This window comes from Colobus angolensis, unplaced genomic scaffold, assembly GCF_000951035.1.
Source record: "Colobus angolensis palliatus isolate OR3802 unplaced genomic scaffold, Cang.pa_1.0 Scaffold175, whole genome shotgun sequence".
NCBI lineage: Eukaryota > Metazoa > Chordata > Mammalia > Primates > Cercopithecidae > Colobus > Colobus angolensis.
In genome coordinates, this window is record NW_012114877.1 from 5,561,903 (window position 1) to 5,581,256 (window position 19,354).

General features: G+C 44.2%; 1 protein-coding gene across 2 annotated transcripts in view; it reads right to left on the reverse strand.

Annotated features, from left to right (window-relative positions):
• The window catches only part of CPVL (carboxypeptidase, vitellogenic-like), a 206,033-nt gene that overhangs the window by 103,051 nt on the left and 83,628 nt on the right, over positions 1-19,354 (reverse strand). For both annotated transcript variants that reach the window (XM_011938619.1, XM_011938618.1), the window contains 2 exons: positions 3,187-3,301; positions 2,188-2,246 (listed from right to left, as the gene is read on the reverse strand). In XM_011938619.1, the coding sequence (XP_011794009.1) occupies positions 2,188-2,246; positions 3,187-3,301 (174 nt within the window). The remainder of the gene's footprint in view (positions 1-2,187; positions 2,247-3,186; positions 3,302-19,354) is intronic.

Here is a 19,354-nt window from a genome sequence, read left to right on the forward strand (position 1 = left end):
TCCCAAGAGGATGCTGAGTGCCACCTATTCTCTCTACCCCTCAAAGCCCAAACAAAACAGCAACACAGAGCTTTGCCCTGGGGTCAGTGGCTGAGCTGCCCTGGTCCTCAGTGGAGACTCTGCCAGATGTTGATTTAAGGAAGAAGAATTCATCTTTTCCACCCCCTGCTACAGTATCAAAAGATCCAAAGTTGTCTCCTCTCTGAAGCCTGCAGAGTGCTTTGCTCTGTCCTGCCAAGAAGAAACTCTTAGTCGGTGTGGTGGCTCACTTCTGTAATCCCAGCACTTTGGGAGGTTGAGGCGGGCGGATCATCTGAGGTCAGGAGTTCAAGACCAGCCTGGTCAACGTGGTGAAACCCGATTTCTATGAAACATACAAAAATTAGCCAGGCGTGATGGCAGGTGCCTGTAATCCCAGCTACTGGGGAGGCTGAGGCATAAGAATCACCTGAGCCTGGGAGGCGGCGATTGCAATGAGCTGAGATCATGCCATTGCATTCCAGCCTGGGTGACTGAGCGAGACTCTGTCTCCAAAAAAAAAAAAAAAAAAAAAAAAAAAAAAAGAGAAAAAAAAGAAACTCTCTAGGCTGGAGAAAAAGGTAGTTGTACGTTGTCTTCCTCTTCTTCTTCCTCCTCCTCCCCCTTCTTTTCTTTATTTTCAAGAAATATGGCTATTAAGCCATTTCATCTTCAGTAGGTAAGGAGTTTTAACATAATTAAGACTAATTTTAAACTAATATTTTCTTTTACCTGGAAGTTCACAGACAACTGAACTGTAAATTAAAAGCAGCAGCTACTATTTTTATGTCAACAATTTGCATAAGGAATGCACTCCCTATCTGGTATAAAGATTTTTGTGTTTTTGTTTTTGTTTTCCAAACACCCAAGGATGTTTAATTCATCTTTTATTTAAATACACAGTTGTGGACAAGGAAAATGGAAGGCTGACAAAACAAGGTGGGGGAACGAGCATGTTCACATTTTTTCCCCTTTTATTTGTGTTCTCTTTGGACCATCTGAAAAGTGAGAGAAGTTAAAGATTTTAGTTAAGGACACAAAGATACTCCGAATCTGTAGAAGCTGATGCTAAGTTTCTCTCCTATTTTGCACCTTAATAGAACCAATATCAGAAGACCTCCCCAAGGAGAGTATCACTTCTGTCCAGAGATGAAGCATTCTGCTTGTCTTAATAAGTGAAGGAGGCCAGGAGTGGTAGCTCACACCTGCAATCCCAGCACTTTGGGAGGCTGAGGTGGGCGGATCACTTGAGGTCAGGAGTTCAAGACCAGCCTGGCCAACATGGTGAAATCCCATCTCCACTAAAAATACAAAAGTTAGCCAGGCGTGGTGGCACAAGTCTGTAATCCCAGCTACTCGGGAGGCTGAGGCAGAATTGCTTCGACCTAGGAAGTGGAGGTCTCCAGTCTGGGTGACAGAGCAAGATTCCATCTCAAAAAAATAAAAATTAAAAAAAAAAAAGTGAAGGAGACCCATTTTGACTTTGTATATCTATAACTCTATGTGAAAGATTAGAAAATTGTGAAAGATTAGAAATTCTGACACTACATAATAACCCATTATATAGGGAACCCATACTGTCAGTGAAAAGAAACAAATTCCTCCTCCTGGGTTATCTAATTCAGTGAACAGGACATCTCATAGGAGTAAAAATAAGGAAACGGGCCAGGCGCGGTGGCTCAAGCCTGTAATCCCATCACTTTGGGAGGCCAAGGCGGGTGGATCACCTGAGGTCAGGAGTTTAAGACCAGCCTATCTAACATGTGAACACCCCCATCCCCCGCTCCCATCTCTACTAAAAATACAAAAATCAGCCAGGTGTGGTGGCAGGCGCCAGCTACTTGGGAGGCTGAGGCAGGAGAATCGGGTTGAACTGGGGAGGCAGAGGTTGCAGTGAGCCACCAGCCTGGATGACACAGCAAGACTCCACCTCAACAGAAAAAAAAATGAGGACATGAGAGAAGGCAGCAAGGAAAACTGCCAAACTCTGATATGATTATATATGTTAACAGAAAAACTAAATCTCAAAATGGTTTTAATTTCACAGATTAAATTCTATTTTGAAAAGGAAAAACTAAATCTATTTTTTTAAATGTACTTAATAAAAAGGAAAAAGTACAAGACAGGATAGGCCAGCACTGACAGCTCACAGGGTCATCCCGGACTTACTGGATTGTCAATGTAAAGCATGGAGAGTGTTGTGGTCCAGGGGAAGTCTCTGTCACGCACTGTGAAAACAGAGAAGAGGGGTGAGATAGAGTGGACAAGCATTCCACCGAGGCCTCATGGCGGTCAGAAGCCCAACACACTCCCCGGTCCTTGTGAGCTGTTGGTGTCCCCTCTAACAGTGCTTCATACTCTCATGGTGGGGAACAGGCACCTGCACCTTTACCCTCTCCACTCCTCTCCTTCACTTTCCCCCAGCCCAGAGCATTTCCACACCTGAGATAAAGCTTGGAAACAAAACCCAGCAAAAGCTTGGAACATGAAAAAACACCCACCAACCACCTCTGCAATAATATCCGTATGTCCAATTAAATCAATCATCCTTAAGGCTCCATCTCTTGAAGAGAACTACTTCAACAAAATTGGCACATAAGCCTTTATACTGAGTCACGAACTGGCTGACACTCCAAATTCTGACCCAGGGAAAGTAAACAAAATTAAAAAAAAAAAAAAATGACATGAAGGTAAACTTAGTGACAGCCAGATGTTGCTCTTTCTTTATCCTTCCTCCACCTCAGCCCCCACCTGGAATAGTATCTTGCTTCCAAGTTATCAGATCATGAGTGTGACTGAACCACAAAGTATGTAGTTCATGTGAGTAATTAGGAATATAATTCCACCCATTAGTCCCCTGCAAAGAGCTGTCCCAAATTGTAATAAATACCAACTGTTCTGCAAACCCAGAATGCTTGAGTCAGCAGCAGACTGCAAGAAAGTGGATTAGAACTTTTCATCCAGATTTCAAGGGAGACAGCAACCCAGTCAGGACACAGCCCTGAGGCTCCTCCTTCTCGGATGGACATTGCCAGAAAGTTGTGTTTTGGTAATCTGGAACAGTTAAGCTAGTCCTAGTGGTTCCGTGTTTACTCTAAATTAGTTTTGGAGCAGATATGAGGCTCAGATGAAAGATTCTATAGGAAATATAGTGCAAGGGATACTTACAGGTCATGTTACTTGTGACAACATAAGGCCCATGTTCCACAAAGAGTCCAAACATGGATGAACCTCCTGGCCCACCCTGTAGCCAGAGAACTACTGGGGCATCTTCTGGCTGTATCTAGAGGAAACAATAAAACCAGTGACCACACAGAACACTCACTAAGGCTACAGAACACACACAAGTAAACTTACCAAATCCTCTCTGTGTTACAGGGCTGTGACTAAATCCCACGAAACCTCCCCAGACCTCAGTAACCATTCACCGCTATAAGCAAAGTACTGGTTATCTTTGGTTCTGTGAATGAGACTGTGCCTTCTATGCTGGTGTCTTCTTGTCATGCAGCCAAGTCTTTTCCCACCAAGAGACAGAAAGCCCCTTAAATGTAGACACTTGGCTTGTGCATGTTGCTAGACACCTAGCATACTGCCTAGGGCATGGTTATATTTTTTTAGCTGTTTAAACTAAATAAGGGACTCTTTAGGACTCTTCCATTTAACATGCATATTCCCAACAGAGGCACAACAAAGAATCCATTCTCAGCGACACTTTCCCTTCTGTACTGAGAGCCCAAATGCCTTTCTGATTTTATTCACTAAGAACATGTTCATAGCTGGGCGCGGTGGCTCACACCTGTAATCCCAGCACTTTGGGAGGCCGAGGCAGGCGGCCATCAACTGAGGTCAGGAGTTCGAGACCAGCCTGGCCAACATGGTGAAACTCTGTCTCTACTAAAAATACAAAAAATTAGCCGGGCGTGGTGGCACACACCTGTAATCCCAGCTATTTGGGAGGCTGAGACAGGAAAATTGCTTGAACCCTGGAGACGGAGGTTGCAGTGAGCCAAGATTGTGCCACTGCACTCCAGCCTGGGTGACAGAGCAAGACTCTGTCTCAAAAAAAAAAAAAAGAATGTGTTCATAGGGACCAGGACAACTTCATTCAACACCATGGAAAATGAGGAGGAGCAGACAGGCCCCAGGGGCCTTTAGCCAATGCAAATAACAATGACAAATCCCTGAACAAGGTACAGATTTATTTAGGAGATGTGGGAGACATGAACTAGAAAGGGGTACTGGCAGGGCTGTGAGGTTGAAAATTAGCTACTGGCCGTAGTGTCAATACCATCACCTTCAATGACAGAGACTTTTTCAACTATTTCATTCAATGTGTATTTATTGAGCACCCAATATGGGCCAGGCACAGTGCCGGGAGCTAGGTACACAGAACAGTGAGTGAAGAAGAAAATGCATGTCCTCTTGGAACTTAGAATTGCATGGGCAATATAGGCAGTAAGTAAGAAATAAAGACAAGGCTGGGCATGGTGGCTCACGCCTGTAATTCCAGTACTTTGGGAGGCCGAGGTGGGTGGATCACCTGAGTTTGGGAGTTCAAGACTAGCCTGAAACACGGCAAAACCCCATCTCCACTAAAAATAAAAAAATTAGCTGGGCGTGGTGACAGTTGCCTGTAATCCCAGCTACTCGGGAGGCTGAGGCAGGAGAATCCCTTGAACCGGGGAGGCGGAAGTTGCAGTGAGCTGAGATACCACCACTGTACTCAAGCCTGGACAACAAGAGTGAAACTCTGTCTCAAATAAATAAATAAATAAATAAAGACAATGATTGGAGAGTGTGAAAAGGAAATACAGGTGATTTAAGAGTCACTGGAGGCTGAAAAGGAGAAGATGACTAGCAAAGGCTTCAATGAGGTCTGAGTGCTGCCCTGAGCCCTGAAAGCTGAGAAGGATCCAGCCAGGAGCAGAGTCAGGGAGCAGAGCTATGCACGAGGGAAAGGACAAGGGAAACCCTCTCACCAGAACAGACCTAGAAAGGGAAGAAGGCACAGTCGCCAGGCGAATCCTCCAGAACCACCTGAAAAAAGCTCTACTTGGCTCTCCCGCATGGCTTCCAGCAGGACCTAACAGTGGGCCCTTGCATGATGGCGTGGCTCGTTGGATGGTTAGTCAGCAAGGATCCCCTGGCTTCAGCCCAGAATAAAATCCCGCCACCTCTGACTTGGCCTGGCTATATAGACAAATTAAGGTGTCGTTGGAAGGTCTGAGTGGATGTGTTCCATTGACCTGGATGGTGGCAGAAGGCTGAGGCAGAAGGCAAGACTGACTCAAGAGAAGGTGACTGGGATGCCACTGCCAAGACCTGCAGGAAGAGCTGAGCAGAGTTCTAACCATGACCACAGAGGGCATAGAGGAACTTCTCTTTCCAATCACCAAGAGCCTGACAGAGTCCTTCATGGCTTTGGAAGGGGCACAGGGGGACCTGCTACAAGATAGGTGCTGGTAAGAATGGCCATGAGCTGGGGCGCCCCCTTCCTATGAGGTGCCACCTCTCGGGCTCATTCTTGAGCGTTAACAAATTAAGCGACATAATTAAAGCCCTTGGAGCAATGCCTAATATATGATAAAAGCACAATAAATATAAATGATTATTATGACTAAGGAAACAGGCAGAAATGGTAGAAGCCCAGAGTCCTACTGGGGCCTCTGATGAGCAGGCCTGAAGCTCCAGGGGTCAGCGCAGTATTACATAATGAAGAAGCGTGGAAGCTCTTGCCCCAAACGGTTTGGATTCAAATCTAGGCTTTACTACCCACCAGTGTGTAACTTTGGGCAAGTTGCCTAAGCTCTCTGGATCTCAGTTTCCCCACCCATAACAATGAGATCAATAGGCCAGGCACGGTGGCTCATGCCTGTAATTCCAGCACTTTGGGAGGCCGAGGCGGGCCAATTGCCAGAGCTCAAGAGTTCCAGACCAGCCTGACCAACGTGGAGAAGAACCCTGTCTCTACTAAAAATACAAAAAAATTAGCTGGGCCTGGTGGCACGCGTCTGTAATCCCAGCTACGTGGTAGGCTGAGGCAGGAGAATCGCTTGGACCCAGGACGCAGACATTGCGGTAAGCCGAGTTGGCACTATTGCACTCCAGCCTGGGCAATGAGAGTGAAACTCCTTCTCAAAAAAAAAAAAAAAAAAAAAAAAAGATCAATAATAGTAGCTACACTGTATGCTTGCTAGGAGGATTAAATGAATTCCTTTTCATAAACCTCAGCTTTATAGTATATGTTCTCCAAATATTATCTATTGCTGTAATAGATAAACACAAGGAATTTGTAGATGGCTTGAACACAATCTATCTGTAAATGACAGAATAAGAAAGTGGGCTGTGTGGTGGTTTTTTCTCACTCGCATAGCCCACAACTTCCCTGATCAGTTTCACTAGTTACTCCTCCTGCCTCAAGTGTTCAAATGTCTATGAACAAATCAACAGAATGAAGGTTTTGTCTTATAAGTCAAAGCAGAGGCTGGGCACGGTAGCTCATGCCTATAATCCCAGCACTTTGGGAGGCCGAGGAGGGCAGATCACCTGAGGTCAGGAATTCAAGACCAGCCTGGTCAATATGGTGAAACCACATCTCTACTAAAAATATAAAAATTAGCCAGGCATAGTAGCAGGTGCCTGTAATCCTGGCTACTCAAGAGGCTGAGGCAGGAGAATCACTTGAACCTAGGAGGCAGAGGTTGCAGTGAGCCGAGATCATGCCACTACACTTCAGTCTGGGCAACAGAACAAGACTCTGCCTCAAATAATAATGATAATAAGTCAAAGCAGACAAAATGAAAATCTATGACAGCCTTTTAAAGCTGCTGCTTAGAAGCAGAGTGATCCCTGGAACTGGGAGCCAGACAGGCTGTGGTTCCAGTTGGCCACATAACAGCTGTGCCATCCTGGCCCTCAGTTTCCTCATCTGTCAAATGACCATAATGCCTGCCCCACAGGATTGCTTGAAGGCTCTGAGGAGCAAACGTACATGAAATGATGTTGTAAACTCTAATGTGCTGAATAAAAATAACCAGCTCTGCCCCAACCTGCCTGTGGAACTAACTGTGTTTTTGTTTAAATAAGTGATTTTTATCTCCTCTCAGATCCACTCACCAGTATCACCTTCCTCTTGTATTCACTCAGCAGTAGGAGCAGATTACACACATGAGAGGTGGAGAAACAATGGAATCTGGGTGGAAGGTAGTCCCTGCTCTTCCCAGCCTCCCAGGGAATATGAAATGCTGTGAGTCCAACTGATTCCAGCGGATATCCAGCCCCACTTCCTTCCTAAACTACATGTGAACTCCTAGAAGCCGCAATGTGCTCATTAAAATATTTTGGAGAGCTTTTCTCTTTTGGAGAGTAGTATTTTTATACTACTGCCTAGGTCCAAATCCCAGAGATTCCAATTCCGTTGGTCTGTGGGGAGGAGGCCTCATCGGTATTTCTCAAAAGCTCCCAGGTGGTTCGAATGTGTAGGCGGGGCTGAGGGTCTGAAGGAGGATGGAGAGTTTGCCCTCTAAATATCTCAGGCCTCTGGTCTCCAGCCTGTTCTCCCCTATCCTCCACCCTATCCTCCCTTGGCCTTCCATGTCCCTTCCTGTGACCTGGCACAATGAACTGGACCTCTAGACTCTCAGAAAAATAGCCTGACCTTGAGAGGTCACACTACAAAGTCAAGTCAAACACCTCAGTGCCAAACATCTTTATTATGCAACTTTGAAGCACAGGACACTGCATTCTTGGAATGCTTAAATAACAAGATCTGTGTACACACTTCCAGCCTCAGTTGACCTTGCTCCTGATTTACTTTCCTGGAGGAGGTGAATGAGGCTCAACAACCGTGGAAGAAGCCTGTTTTTAAAGTAAAGCCCACACATACATCTTTCTACTTTGATGGGCCAACCAACCTGTGAACTAATGTCACCCTTATGTGTGATAAAATGTGAAAGTCAGATCTGGAAAATAAAGGTGTATGTGTTCAATGCCAAAAGCCCAAGAGTCAGTTGTGTCACAGCATGCAGACTTTTGTAATATAACATGGCATCAAATGTCATGATACGCAGTATAATATTAATTATGTCCATAACAATGGCATGAGGTTATTCTGTGACAATCCTTAGGGTGATATATTCAGCTCTCAATTGTGAGAATGCAGCCCTTCCCCTACTCTCAACTTTGGAAAGAATAAAAGACTTCCTGAACAAAACCATATTGCAATACTTAAGACTGAATGAAGAAATGACCACTTTAATTCATCTACAGCATTACAAAATTCAGGAATTTAAAAACATTTATTATATTGAAGTTATAATTCAAAAGTGTATGAAGCAACACAATTAGTGCATTTATTTTTCCAAAAGTTTTAAAATTTGGCCAGGTGCGGTGGCTCACGCCTGTAACCCCAGCACTTTGGGAGGCCGAGGTGGGTGGATCATGAGGTCAGGAGATGGAAACCATCCTGGCGAACACAGTGAAACCCTGTCTCTACTAAAAATACAAAAAATTAGCCAGGCGTTGTGGCAGGCACCTGTAGTCCCAGCTACTTGGGAGGCCGAGGCAGGAGAATGGCGTGAACCAGGGAGATAGAGCTTGCAACGAGCCGAGATTGCACCACTGCACTCCAGCCTGGCGACAGAGTAAGACTCCGTCAAAGAAAAAAAAAAAAAAAAAGCTTTAAATGAGGACTGCCTTGATTTAAAAAAAAAAAAAAAAAAAAAAAAAAAAAAAAAAAAAAGCTTTAAATTTTTTCTTAAAACTTTTTCTATTATAAAAACAGTACTTACTCTAACTAAAGGTTTTTGTTTTTTTTTTTCATTGAAGGTAGTTTTAAAAGCCCCTCTTCCCCGACAAATTCTACTTCCTAGAGATGATCATGGAGATGCTTACGTTTACCCTTCCAGATTTTTCTCTATGGTCCCCCTCCACACAAACACATATATACATATCCTGTAGCTATTATATATGCAATATACATGCACATGTTTTTTTCCAAAAATAGGATCAGCCTATACTCTAATATGCTGTATTCACTTAATAATATGTTGTGAAGATCTCTTTATATTAGTACATACCATTATTCTGCTGAACAGTACGCACTCTATGAATTTACCACAAGGTATTAATTCATTTAACATATAACACCAACTACTCACAGGGATTGTCTAAGGCTGTGGATGCAGACCAGCTCCCACCCATGAGCAGGCAGAATACTTTATAGTTACGAGCGTGGATTCTGGAGCCAGAATGCCAAGGTTTGAATTCCAGCTATGCTATTTTAGAATTCTGTGACCTTGGGCAAGTTACTTAACTCCTCTGTGTTTCAGCATCCTCTGATTGAAAATATGGATACTATTAATGTCTGTCTCCTAAGGTTTTCATGCAGTTTTAGAGTCGATATATGCACAGCACTGAGAACAGTGCCTGGCACATCTACTTAAGTGTCAGCTCTGATGATTTTTTTACTGGTGTGGGAAGGCAATAAACAAGTAACTAAATAAATGAGTGATATGAAAGAGGAATGGAGAGACACTAGATTAAGCACTTAAAGAAGGCCTCTGGTGGTGGGGTAACATTTGAACTGAGATCTAAAATGTGAGTAATCCCCTCATACTACATATTAAAGAAGAAAATAAAACCTCTACTAATGACTTACAGGTCAGAGTCCTGCAGCAAGAACTGATGATTAAAAGGGAAGGGACAAAAAAGTTATAAATATTAAAGAAAGAACAAAGGAATCCTAAATACTTAAGTGAGAAGTCTCCCTAGCAACAGAAGAGGGTTGGCCCGTGGGTCCCACAAACCTGGGCCCTTTATTGGAGAACAAGAAGCAACTATGGGTTTGCCTCAGAAGCCCTTTCGATTCTTCTGGCGACCCCTGGTGACCAATCCATGAACTTGGACACTCTTTCTTCAGGGTTTCTTCCAGAAGGAACGGCCCAGAAGGAGAGACATTATCTATTCTGCCAGAATCTCTACAAAAGGGAATTTCACAATTTCTCACATTAGCAAATTCCATTTCTTATTCACAATGATGGTGAAAAATCTACTCCATGTCTTAATGGAATGTCATTCAAAGAAAGTGAAACTCATTGAAACAAAACTAGTACTAAATCCTGTCTGCCCTATTGTTCCCCAGGTTGATATACCCTCCCTGGATAGCATCACCTTTGCCCTGAGTCTTTCTTTCCACCCTCATCCTCCACCAGCCCTTATCCCCCAGGCCCTCCTTTGCATGAGAGAGAGAGAGAGAGAGAGAGAGAGAGAAAGAGAGAGAGAGAGAATAGAGATAACCTTCTGCTCAGACCATATGCATATCACTGAAACAGTAAGTTAATATATTGACTAGGAGGGTGCTAAAAACTTGCCAATTTCAGTACTTTTAAGAAAATAATTTTTTTTTTTTTGGAGATGGAGTCTTGCTCTGTCGCCCATGCTGGAGTGCAATAGCGCGATCTCGGCTCATTGCAACCTCCACCTCCCAGGTTCAAGCGATTATCCTGCCTCAGCCTCCTGAGTAGCTGGGATTAGAGGCGTGCACCACCACGCCCAGCTAATTTTTTGTATTTTTAGTACAGATAGGGTTTCACCATGTTGGTCAGGCTGGTCTCGAACTCCTGACCTTGTGATCTACGTGCCTCGGCCTCCCAAAGTGCTGGGATTACAGGGTGGGATTACAAACCCAGCCTCATGATTCCATTTTATAAGAGGACTTTATTGGAGTGACCCTAGGAAATTTAAGGTATCTCAGCAAGTGTTAGGGTAACATTTTAGACCAGAAAGTCACTTAAAGTAGACAGGCATCTGCCAATCTTCAGGACTGGTTACATATCCCTAGCCACCCCTTTCCTCCTATCTCCAATAAGGAATGCCATGCTTGGTTAGAGAAAACAGCAACTAAACCACTAACAGATCCAAATCAATGGCACTGCTTAAGATGAGGAGTGCAATTAGTAAATTAATTAAGGCCCTCTTCACACATCTATATGCAGAGGCTGATCATTTGCTTGGTTTAAGTAATGTGTTCTACCTTAATTGAAGTCATTAGTACCCCAAGTAAATGTCTTTAAATTCCCACAAGTATGTTTAAATGGACCCATTTTGCCATACAGATCCCAGTTCAGCTAATACTTCAGCTGCTACACTAACGGTGTTAATCAAGGCAGAGCTTTTTATTTAAAGCAATTAATTTTGTGACTAGAATTGTTAAAGAGGTACATAACATTTTAACTCTACACATACACACTCAACACATATACACAAGTTGCTAAAGACATTTGTGTTTTTCAAAGAAATTTTATTTCAAGTGGTTGGTGTTGACCACTCACTAAATCTTCCTTTACCATGATTGCTGCCATGGCACTATCATACAGAAAATTAATTTTTTCAAAATCTTTTTTGTTTTTTGTTTTTGAGATGGAGTCTCGCTCTTGTTACCCAGGCTGGAGTGCAATGGCACGACTTGGCTCACTGCAACCTCCACCTTCCCAGTGCAAGCGATTCTCCTGCCTCAGCCTCTGGAGTAGCTGGGATTACCGGCGCCTACCACTAACCTCGGCTAATTTTTGTATTTGTATTAGAGACGGGATTTCACCGTGTTGGCCAGGCTGATCTCGAACTTCTGACCTCAAGTGATCCACCTGCTTTGGCCTCCCAACGTACTGGGATTATAGGCGTGAGCCACTGCACCCAGCCTCAAAATCCTTTTTTGTTTTGAGGCCTCCTTGCGTCATGCCCAAGTTCCCCTGACTCTCATCAAGCTTTGGATTGTCTCATTGATTTGAACCAGCTTACACCCCATTAGAATCCTAACTTTCTTCTTCCTAACCTTTCTACCTGGCTCATTCCTTGATGAGATAGTTGTGGCTGTTCTGTTTGTGCCTCCTACCAGAAACTTACACTATATAAGGAATAGGGAAGTGGGTGGATGTGGGGAGGTGTGGAGAAGACACCTTACTTTCCCTTCCTGATGCAAAAGTAGCAAAAGTTAGCTACTTTCCGTCTATGTTATTTCACTTCCACAAAGGAAATCAGGCATGCAAAAGTTTCTGCAGAGTGTTCAAATATACCTATGGGTGGTGATCTATAACATCACCTTTAGCTACTGTCTTTTTATTTTGTCTCTGATACCCTCTATTCTTCTATATCTCTGATGCCATTAAGTACGTAGCAAAGAGAAGACAAACAGAATCAGTTTGAAGAAGACAATTATTTGTGATCTCCAAATCTTTGTTGCATTGCTAGTGGATTTGTATCCACCTGTGTTAGATATATTTTGAGACATATTTTAATAAATCTGTTCAATCCATGTCTCCTTCTCTAAGAATGGTCCTCTTCTCTAAGAACTGAGTCTCCATTCTTCCATGGCTAGCCTGCTAGCCATGTTTATATTATGGCTAATACCCAGCACCTTCAGTCTTAGCTGATTGGACCAAGGAAGAAGATGTAAGCCAGACTGTGGCAGCCATGGGTGCTAGTTAATCTCTGTTGGCTACATGATGCAAGGAAAGGTAAACTTGGAAACGAAAGGTTGGTCATACTTGGTCGAGTGCCTGGAGAAGCAAAGCATGTTGATCTGCCAAGGGAGAAGAATGAAGCACAGATAAGGGAATCCTGTGGTCTCAGACAGAATAGGGCTGAGACAGAAAGACTGGCTGCCCTGCCTCCTGAGACTTTTCTATTACTCGTTTCTTACGCCAGACCACATGTCCAGCCCTTGGTGTCTCAGGGCTGGAGAAAGATTTAGAATGGTACCTGCATTAGTTAAGGCCCAATCAGAGGTCAGAAACCACAGAGTCATTTTAATTTTTTATTTAATTTTTCTTTTTTTTTGCCTGGAAATATTCACCTTTAATTCTGTTACAGGTTCCAGTGTTTACTCTGGCCCCAGCCAGCCATGGGTATCACAGACACCCCTGGGCAAAAGTGAAGATGAAACACCAGAGGGGCCTGCTGTCCCACAGCCACATCCTCAGTGCTGGCCAAAGACCGGCATGCTGGGTAGGCTTCCTATGTCCACTAAGGAACAGGGAAATGTTAATATCTAGAAGTATTCCTTATAACAGGGGACTAAACATACATATATAAAGAGAACTCCAAACAATGCCCTGGGCTAGGGGGAGTGCTCGCGGATGGACCTTATGGTGGGGAGTGGACTCTTCCCAAGGCTGCTGTCCAGGCCTCATTGGAGAAGGTATGGTTGCAGCCCTCTGAGTATCTGAGAAGTTCACTGGGTTCCCTGGTCCAAAGCTGGCCAACCATCCTTGGGTAAAAGGAACAGGTAGGCTGTGACTGGCAGGTGGACACAGAGACTCAGAAGGCTAGGAGCCTGCTCACCTGAAGGGTGGCGCACAGCCTGGAGTGCACGGTGTCTACATTGGGAGGGCCTAGGGAACAACCCTCCGGGGCGCAAATGGCTGAGCTAGCGAGAGGGATGAAGAGAGAGCAGGGCTATCAGGGGTCTGCTCACCGGCAAGGCCTAGGGTATATGGTGTTCACACTGGAAAGGCCACAGCCAGGTGATCACCTGGACAGAGCCAGGGATATCATCTTGCTAAGAGTCTTGGTGGTCTGGGTGCACAGCTAAGACAGAGTGCCACTGGATGTCCCCACCCCCCACCTCAACACACTGCTAACAGACTAGGCAGTGGGCCAAGAAAAAGCGAAAGGCAGGACATAGAAACAGAAAGACAAGCCAAATTCCTCCTGCAGTGTCTCTCCAGCACCCTCTACTGACCAAGCTTAATATCGTGCTTGCGCCATAGGAGAAATGCTGAGAGCTCTATTATGGCAGAACAGGGAAGAGGGTAGAATTGGAGCTGAGAGGCAAAAAAAAAAAAAAAAAAAAAAATTGAAAGAAGCTGGCATAGTAATCCCCACTCCTTATGTCCTCATCCTTCCTCCAGGTTAGGGAGTATATGCTAGTTGTCACAAGATATCACAGCCACAGCCTAAAAGTACAAGACAAGAAGCTATATTAGTTATCTAATGTGACACAACGTCTCTCCAAACTTAATGGCTTAAGACAACAATAATAATTTTTTATCTCTCGGGATTCCCGTGGGTCAGAAATTTGAGGGTGTCTGGCTGGGCAGTTCTGGCTCAGGGTCTCTCATGAAACTGTGGTCAAGGAATCAGCCACAGCTGCAGTCATCAGAAGGCTTGACTGGTACTAGATGAACCTCTTCCAAGGTTGGTACCCACTGGAGGGTGGAGGCCTCACTTCCTCTCCACAGAGGCTCAGCCATGGGGCTGCTTGAGTGTCCTCCCAATACGGCATCCTCTCCTCAGAATGAGGGACTCAAGAGACGAAGGCACAAGTAACATTGCCCTTTATAATGTAGCCATGGAAGTCAAACACCATCATTTCTGCTAGCATGTTGGTCACAAAGCCAGCCTTGATTCAGCAGTGGAGGGGACTGCCCAAGGGCACACACGCCAAGAGGTGAAGAGCACTGGGGACTAGCCTGAAGGCTGGCTACCACGCAGGCCACACGTTCAAGGGCTCCTTCATTCAATCCACATCCTGATTTGGAGTTTTTGGATGTTTTTATACTTAACTATAGAACCACAGAATGTAATGCTGGGATGGAGCCTTAGCAATCCAATAGGTTTAACATCTTCATTTCTATATGAGAGCACTGAGGCCCAGAGAATACGAATGCCATCTCCCAAGTTACACAGCCGGGAATCGCAGACTTGGAATTAGAATCCCTGTATCCAAACCTCTAGTTCTCTCTTCCCAAATTCCAGCCCATTGACTCGCTGCACTGGGGCCGCTGTGGAGCATATTGCAAACACTGATCCCTGGGCCCTCTCCAGATCTGCAGAATCAGAATCTATGCTGGGTGCAGCTAGACAATGAGCTGGGAGATCTATCACATTTCCAAAGCTCCCCAGGTATTTCTGATGAGCAGTAGCACATTTGGGAATTCCTGTCCTCTTCCACATTAACTGTGTTACTGGAGAAGTTCAGATGTGCAGATGAGGGAGTCTACATGGCACCATGCTGAAGTATGGTGGGGACTGATTCCACGCCTTAACCCCGAGGATAGGCTGTTCTGTTGGCTTCCAGGCACCTTTGGGACATGCTCTTCTACTGCCAGAGAGAACACCTTTTGTTTTGGACCAGGAGCATTAGAGTGGTTCATTTTCCCTCCAACTGACTGCTGATTCAAGGGTATTGTGCTATCTGATCATCCTAGTATCTGATTCAGCAGGGCCCAGCCTGTAGGATCCTGAGAGGGAGTCCTTCTCGCAGGTTGCCCCGGCACCTCATGGGCCTCACCAGTGTGATCCTGATCTTTCACAGACACTAGATTCTCAAATCCAGGAATCTGGGCCTTTCCTCTTGGCCTGAGGATCAAGGTGGGGTCCTCTGTAAAGGGGCCTAGGCCTGACTCTAAATGCCCCAGGTTTTGGCTCCATGACATTTGAGGTAACTGATCTGCAGGTTTTGGCTAAATGTGTCCAATTAATTATCTATGTTCCTATATCTATAAGATAAAGTCCAATACTAGCAATTTTTTTTTTCCAATGAGAAGGATGCTGACTTTAAAGAGTAATAATCTCTATGTCTTTTTTATCTTCTTCAGTGCAAAAAATCCCAGTTTCACTTAGTAATTTCCTGACCTGGTAGCAATTAATCCACCTTGATGGCTGGGGTTCAGGTTCTTCTAATTTAGAATTTCCCTCTATTTGCTGTCATCTTTAACCTCTCAAATTGTGACCGGTTTAGTTCTTGACATTATTTGCATTAATAATTTAAAAAGTAATAATAACCATAATAATCATAATCATAATGAAATAATGACAATAGCAACTATAGTTACCATGTTTTAGGTACCACTCTAATGCTTTCCCCTATTATCTCTTCTGTCTCAAAACCATTGCCAAGTAGGTCTTCTGATCCCCATTTTAAAATGAGGAAACCAGTGCTCAGAGACACTAAGAAATGTCCCCAAGGTCACCTTTAGCATAAGTAGTGAAGCCAATATTTCTATCCAAGCCTGACTTACTGAAGAGACTGTACTTTCAGCCACTATACTCAAGTGCCTTCCACGGCTCATTTTCTCTGGATCTAACACATGACGGCCAAGATCAAGGATTTCCACATCAGAGGCCTAATTTTATATTCCAGTTCTGCCAATTTCTAGTTGAGTAACTTCGGGCTGATTATTTAATCTCTTCATCTATAAAATGAGGATAACAATTCCTTCCTCATGGGGTTCAGGTAAGGATTAGGTAAGAAAATGCACAGTGCCTAGCACATAGTCAGTGTTCAATTACCAGCAGCTATAACTCCTACATTTCTGCTAGTTTCCTTATACTTTTTATACCATACAAAATGCCTACTCTTTTCTCTTGCAGGTTGTATTCCCACTGCACACCAATTTCAAGTTCTGGAATTTATTCTGTTCTGATTTGTATACAATAACAGGGCAGTCTCAGAGCAGTAACAGGAAAACAAAACTAATTTGAGAAACAGCATCCCCCCAAAAAATACGCGGAGGATATGACAAGTGTGGCATCCTTCCTGGATCTCTTATTTTCTCTACCTTCAGTTTTTTAAAGGGGTCATTTCTCTCCTGGTGACAGTATCAGCTGCTTCCCTATGATAGACAATGAACTAATATCTCTGCCAAATGCAAAGGACTCCCCGCGTCTCAGTGACCACTGCTTCTTCTTGTCACACCTGCTTTATCTCCTTCACCCAAACTGGTGTGACTCCATAATTTATAGCCAGAAGCCTCAGCTATCTGGCTCTGCATGTGGGCTTCCTGGTAAGAGGTCTTGGAACAGTCTATCTTGGCTGCCACATGGTGGTACCCATCTGTGGGTACTGTTTTTTCATCTCTGCCCTTCTTCTCCTGAAGCTTCATCTATCGCTTTCACTAGAACACCATGTACTTAAAGGCTTTCTTTCCCGTTGTGTCTCCTGGGATCATCTTAGGTTGTGTTTGTGGCTACAGTTCTGGACTCAAAAGAACACAACCTGGTCATGGGATGCACAGCTAGGTTTTCATTTAATTAAGAGGAAAAAGTGAAAACCAGCAGTCCAGTCATTGTTTAATGAAGGAGGTTTTCAGACCTCAATCTGGCAACCAGCAGAGCCTGCAAACTAAACTCCTTTCCCTGAACAGGTTTATGGTGCCAAAGCACCACCTACATTCTAGACACAGCTGTTCACCTGACCAGAGGCAACCTGAGAAAGAAAAAAACTGGGTTTTTGCTTTGTTTCCATCTGATCTCTTCTCTCACCCTTAGTTCCTGTTTTTACAAATCTAGATCATTATCAAAGAAGACAACATTCAGAGGGTAATCAGGAACTGACTGGTGTCATAAACAAGTAACAAAGCAGAAGGGAAAGTAAGGAATTGGGGTTTTCCAGCTAGAGTGGGGGAGGAGGACGAGAGTGGGGAAGCAGTGCTAACAGGTCTTAGACAATCCGCAAGCTGGATTAGGGAAGCCGACCTCCACAGGCTGCATTGGTCTCTTCACTCCCCTCATTTCAACCCTCAACATGGGCAACACATCACCTCTGTCTGGGTTTGGCTGCTCTAGGCATTTCTTTCTGGTAAAAGGTGTGTTAGTCACTTCAGAGAGCATGGTTCACTTGGTAATTCTGCAACCTGCTGGCCTCTGCCAATTTACAAGTCAGAATCTCTGGGGGAAGTCAGAGAATTCTTGTATGCGACAACATGTGAGAATCCCTGAGATAAAACATATTGAGACTCAATAATCTAGGCAAATTTTCAAGTATCCATTTTGCGCATAATAACAACTCCCTAATGATGTTTGTGTCTTAATTCCTAGAATATGTTAGGTTACAGGGCAAAAGAGAATTCAGGTTGCAGATGGAATTAAAGTTGCTAATCAACTGGCCTTAAAATGGGAAGACTATCCTGGATTATCCAGGTGGCCCAAATGTCATCATAAGAGTCCTTTTAGAAGACAGAGGTAGAAGACAAGAGTCAGAGAAGGAAACATGGCCATGGAGATCATGTGATGTGAGAAGGATTCAGGCTGCCTTTGTAGGCTTTGAAGCTGGAGAAAGGGACCATGAGCCAAGGAACGTCAACAGCCTCTAGACACTGCAAGAGGCAAGAAAAGAGATTCTCCCTTAGAGCCTCCAGAAGTACCACAACCCTACTGGTCCTTGATTTCAGCCCAGGGAGACCCATGTCAGACTTCTGACCTGCAGAATTGTGAAATAAAATGTGCGTTGTTTTAAGACACTAAGTTTGTGGCAATTTGTTATAGCAGCAAGAGAAAACTAATATAAACAGGTTACTGCAGATAAATGACTGCATTCAATGGCATCAATAGATATGATATAAAAAATGCACACACACAGAATGTTTCTGAAAGGCATAAAGTTTAAGAGACTGAAGGCCCATTATCCACCCTCCTCCATCCCGCTCTGTGCCCTGTTAGGCAGACCTCTACGGGCTAAACTACCCGACTCCACCTGGCTCCCAGTTGGGCTCTACCCATGGGAGGCACCGGCAAGAGACTGGAGGGTGCTCAGGCTCCAGTGCTGACCTTGCACTTGTATGACCCTCAGGGTGAGTGTCTCCTTACATTGTACGCCCTAGGCATCTCGCTTGCCTCACTCAGCAGGAACAATGACGAAGAAATAAGAAGCCCTCTCTAGGGTCCAAGAAAGCCTTCTAGAGAAGATGACAGGCTGATGGCTACTGTGAGCCCAACCACAAAGGATCTGGAATTCTTCACCATTTCTGACATGCCCCAACCTGACCACACCCCACCACAGGCTGCTTTGAGGTGAACTATGTCAAGAGGCCACGTAGTTGAGAAAGCAGGAAAGAAAAGTCAAGAAAATATAACTCAATAGTAACCAAGAGAAACAATGTAACTTGAAAACAACCCTGGATTAAGCAATTTACTCAGTTACTATAGATGCAACCCAGCTATATGCAAATCAATGCAAATATAAACAACATCCTCCATAGGGATAGCTTTTTCTTTGCTTTCTCTAGCCTCTAAAACAAATCCAATTTGGAGGATGAAAATAGAAAATTACTCTGCAGTGGAATAAGATTTATTTATGCATCTCAGCACTTCTACCAATACCCGCAACAGCACCCCTAAGCTAAAAGTGTCTTGTTCATACAGAAGAAAGGCATGATTTAGAGGTGAACTACATACGATTGGTGAAGTAGAAAAGCATATCTACCTCTGTCTATAGAGACTTGGAAAAGTGATGGCCTTTCCTGCCAGTAAGCCTTCCTACATCAGCAATCCTCCTACTCTTCTTCTGAGTGTCTGAGTTCAGTTCTGTCTCCTTTGTGGCCCCACAGCACAGAATATG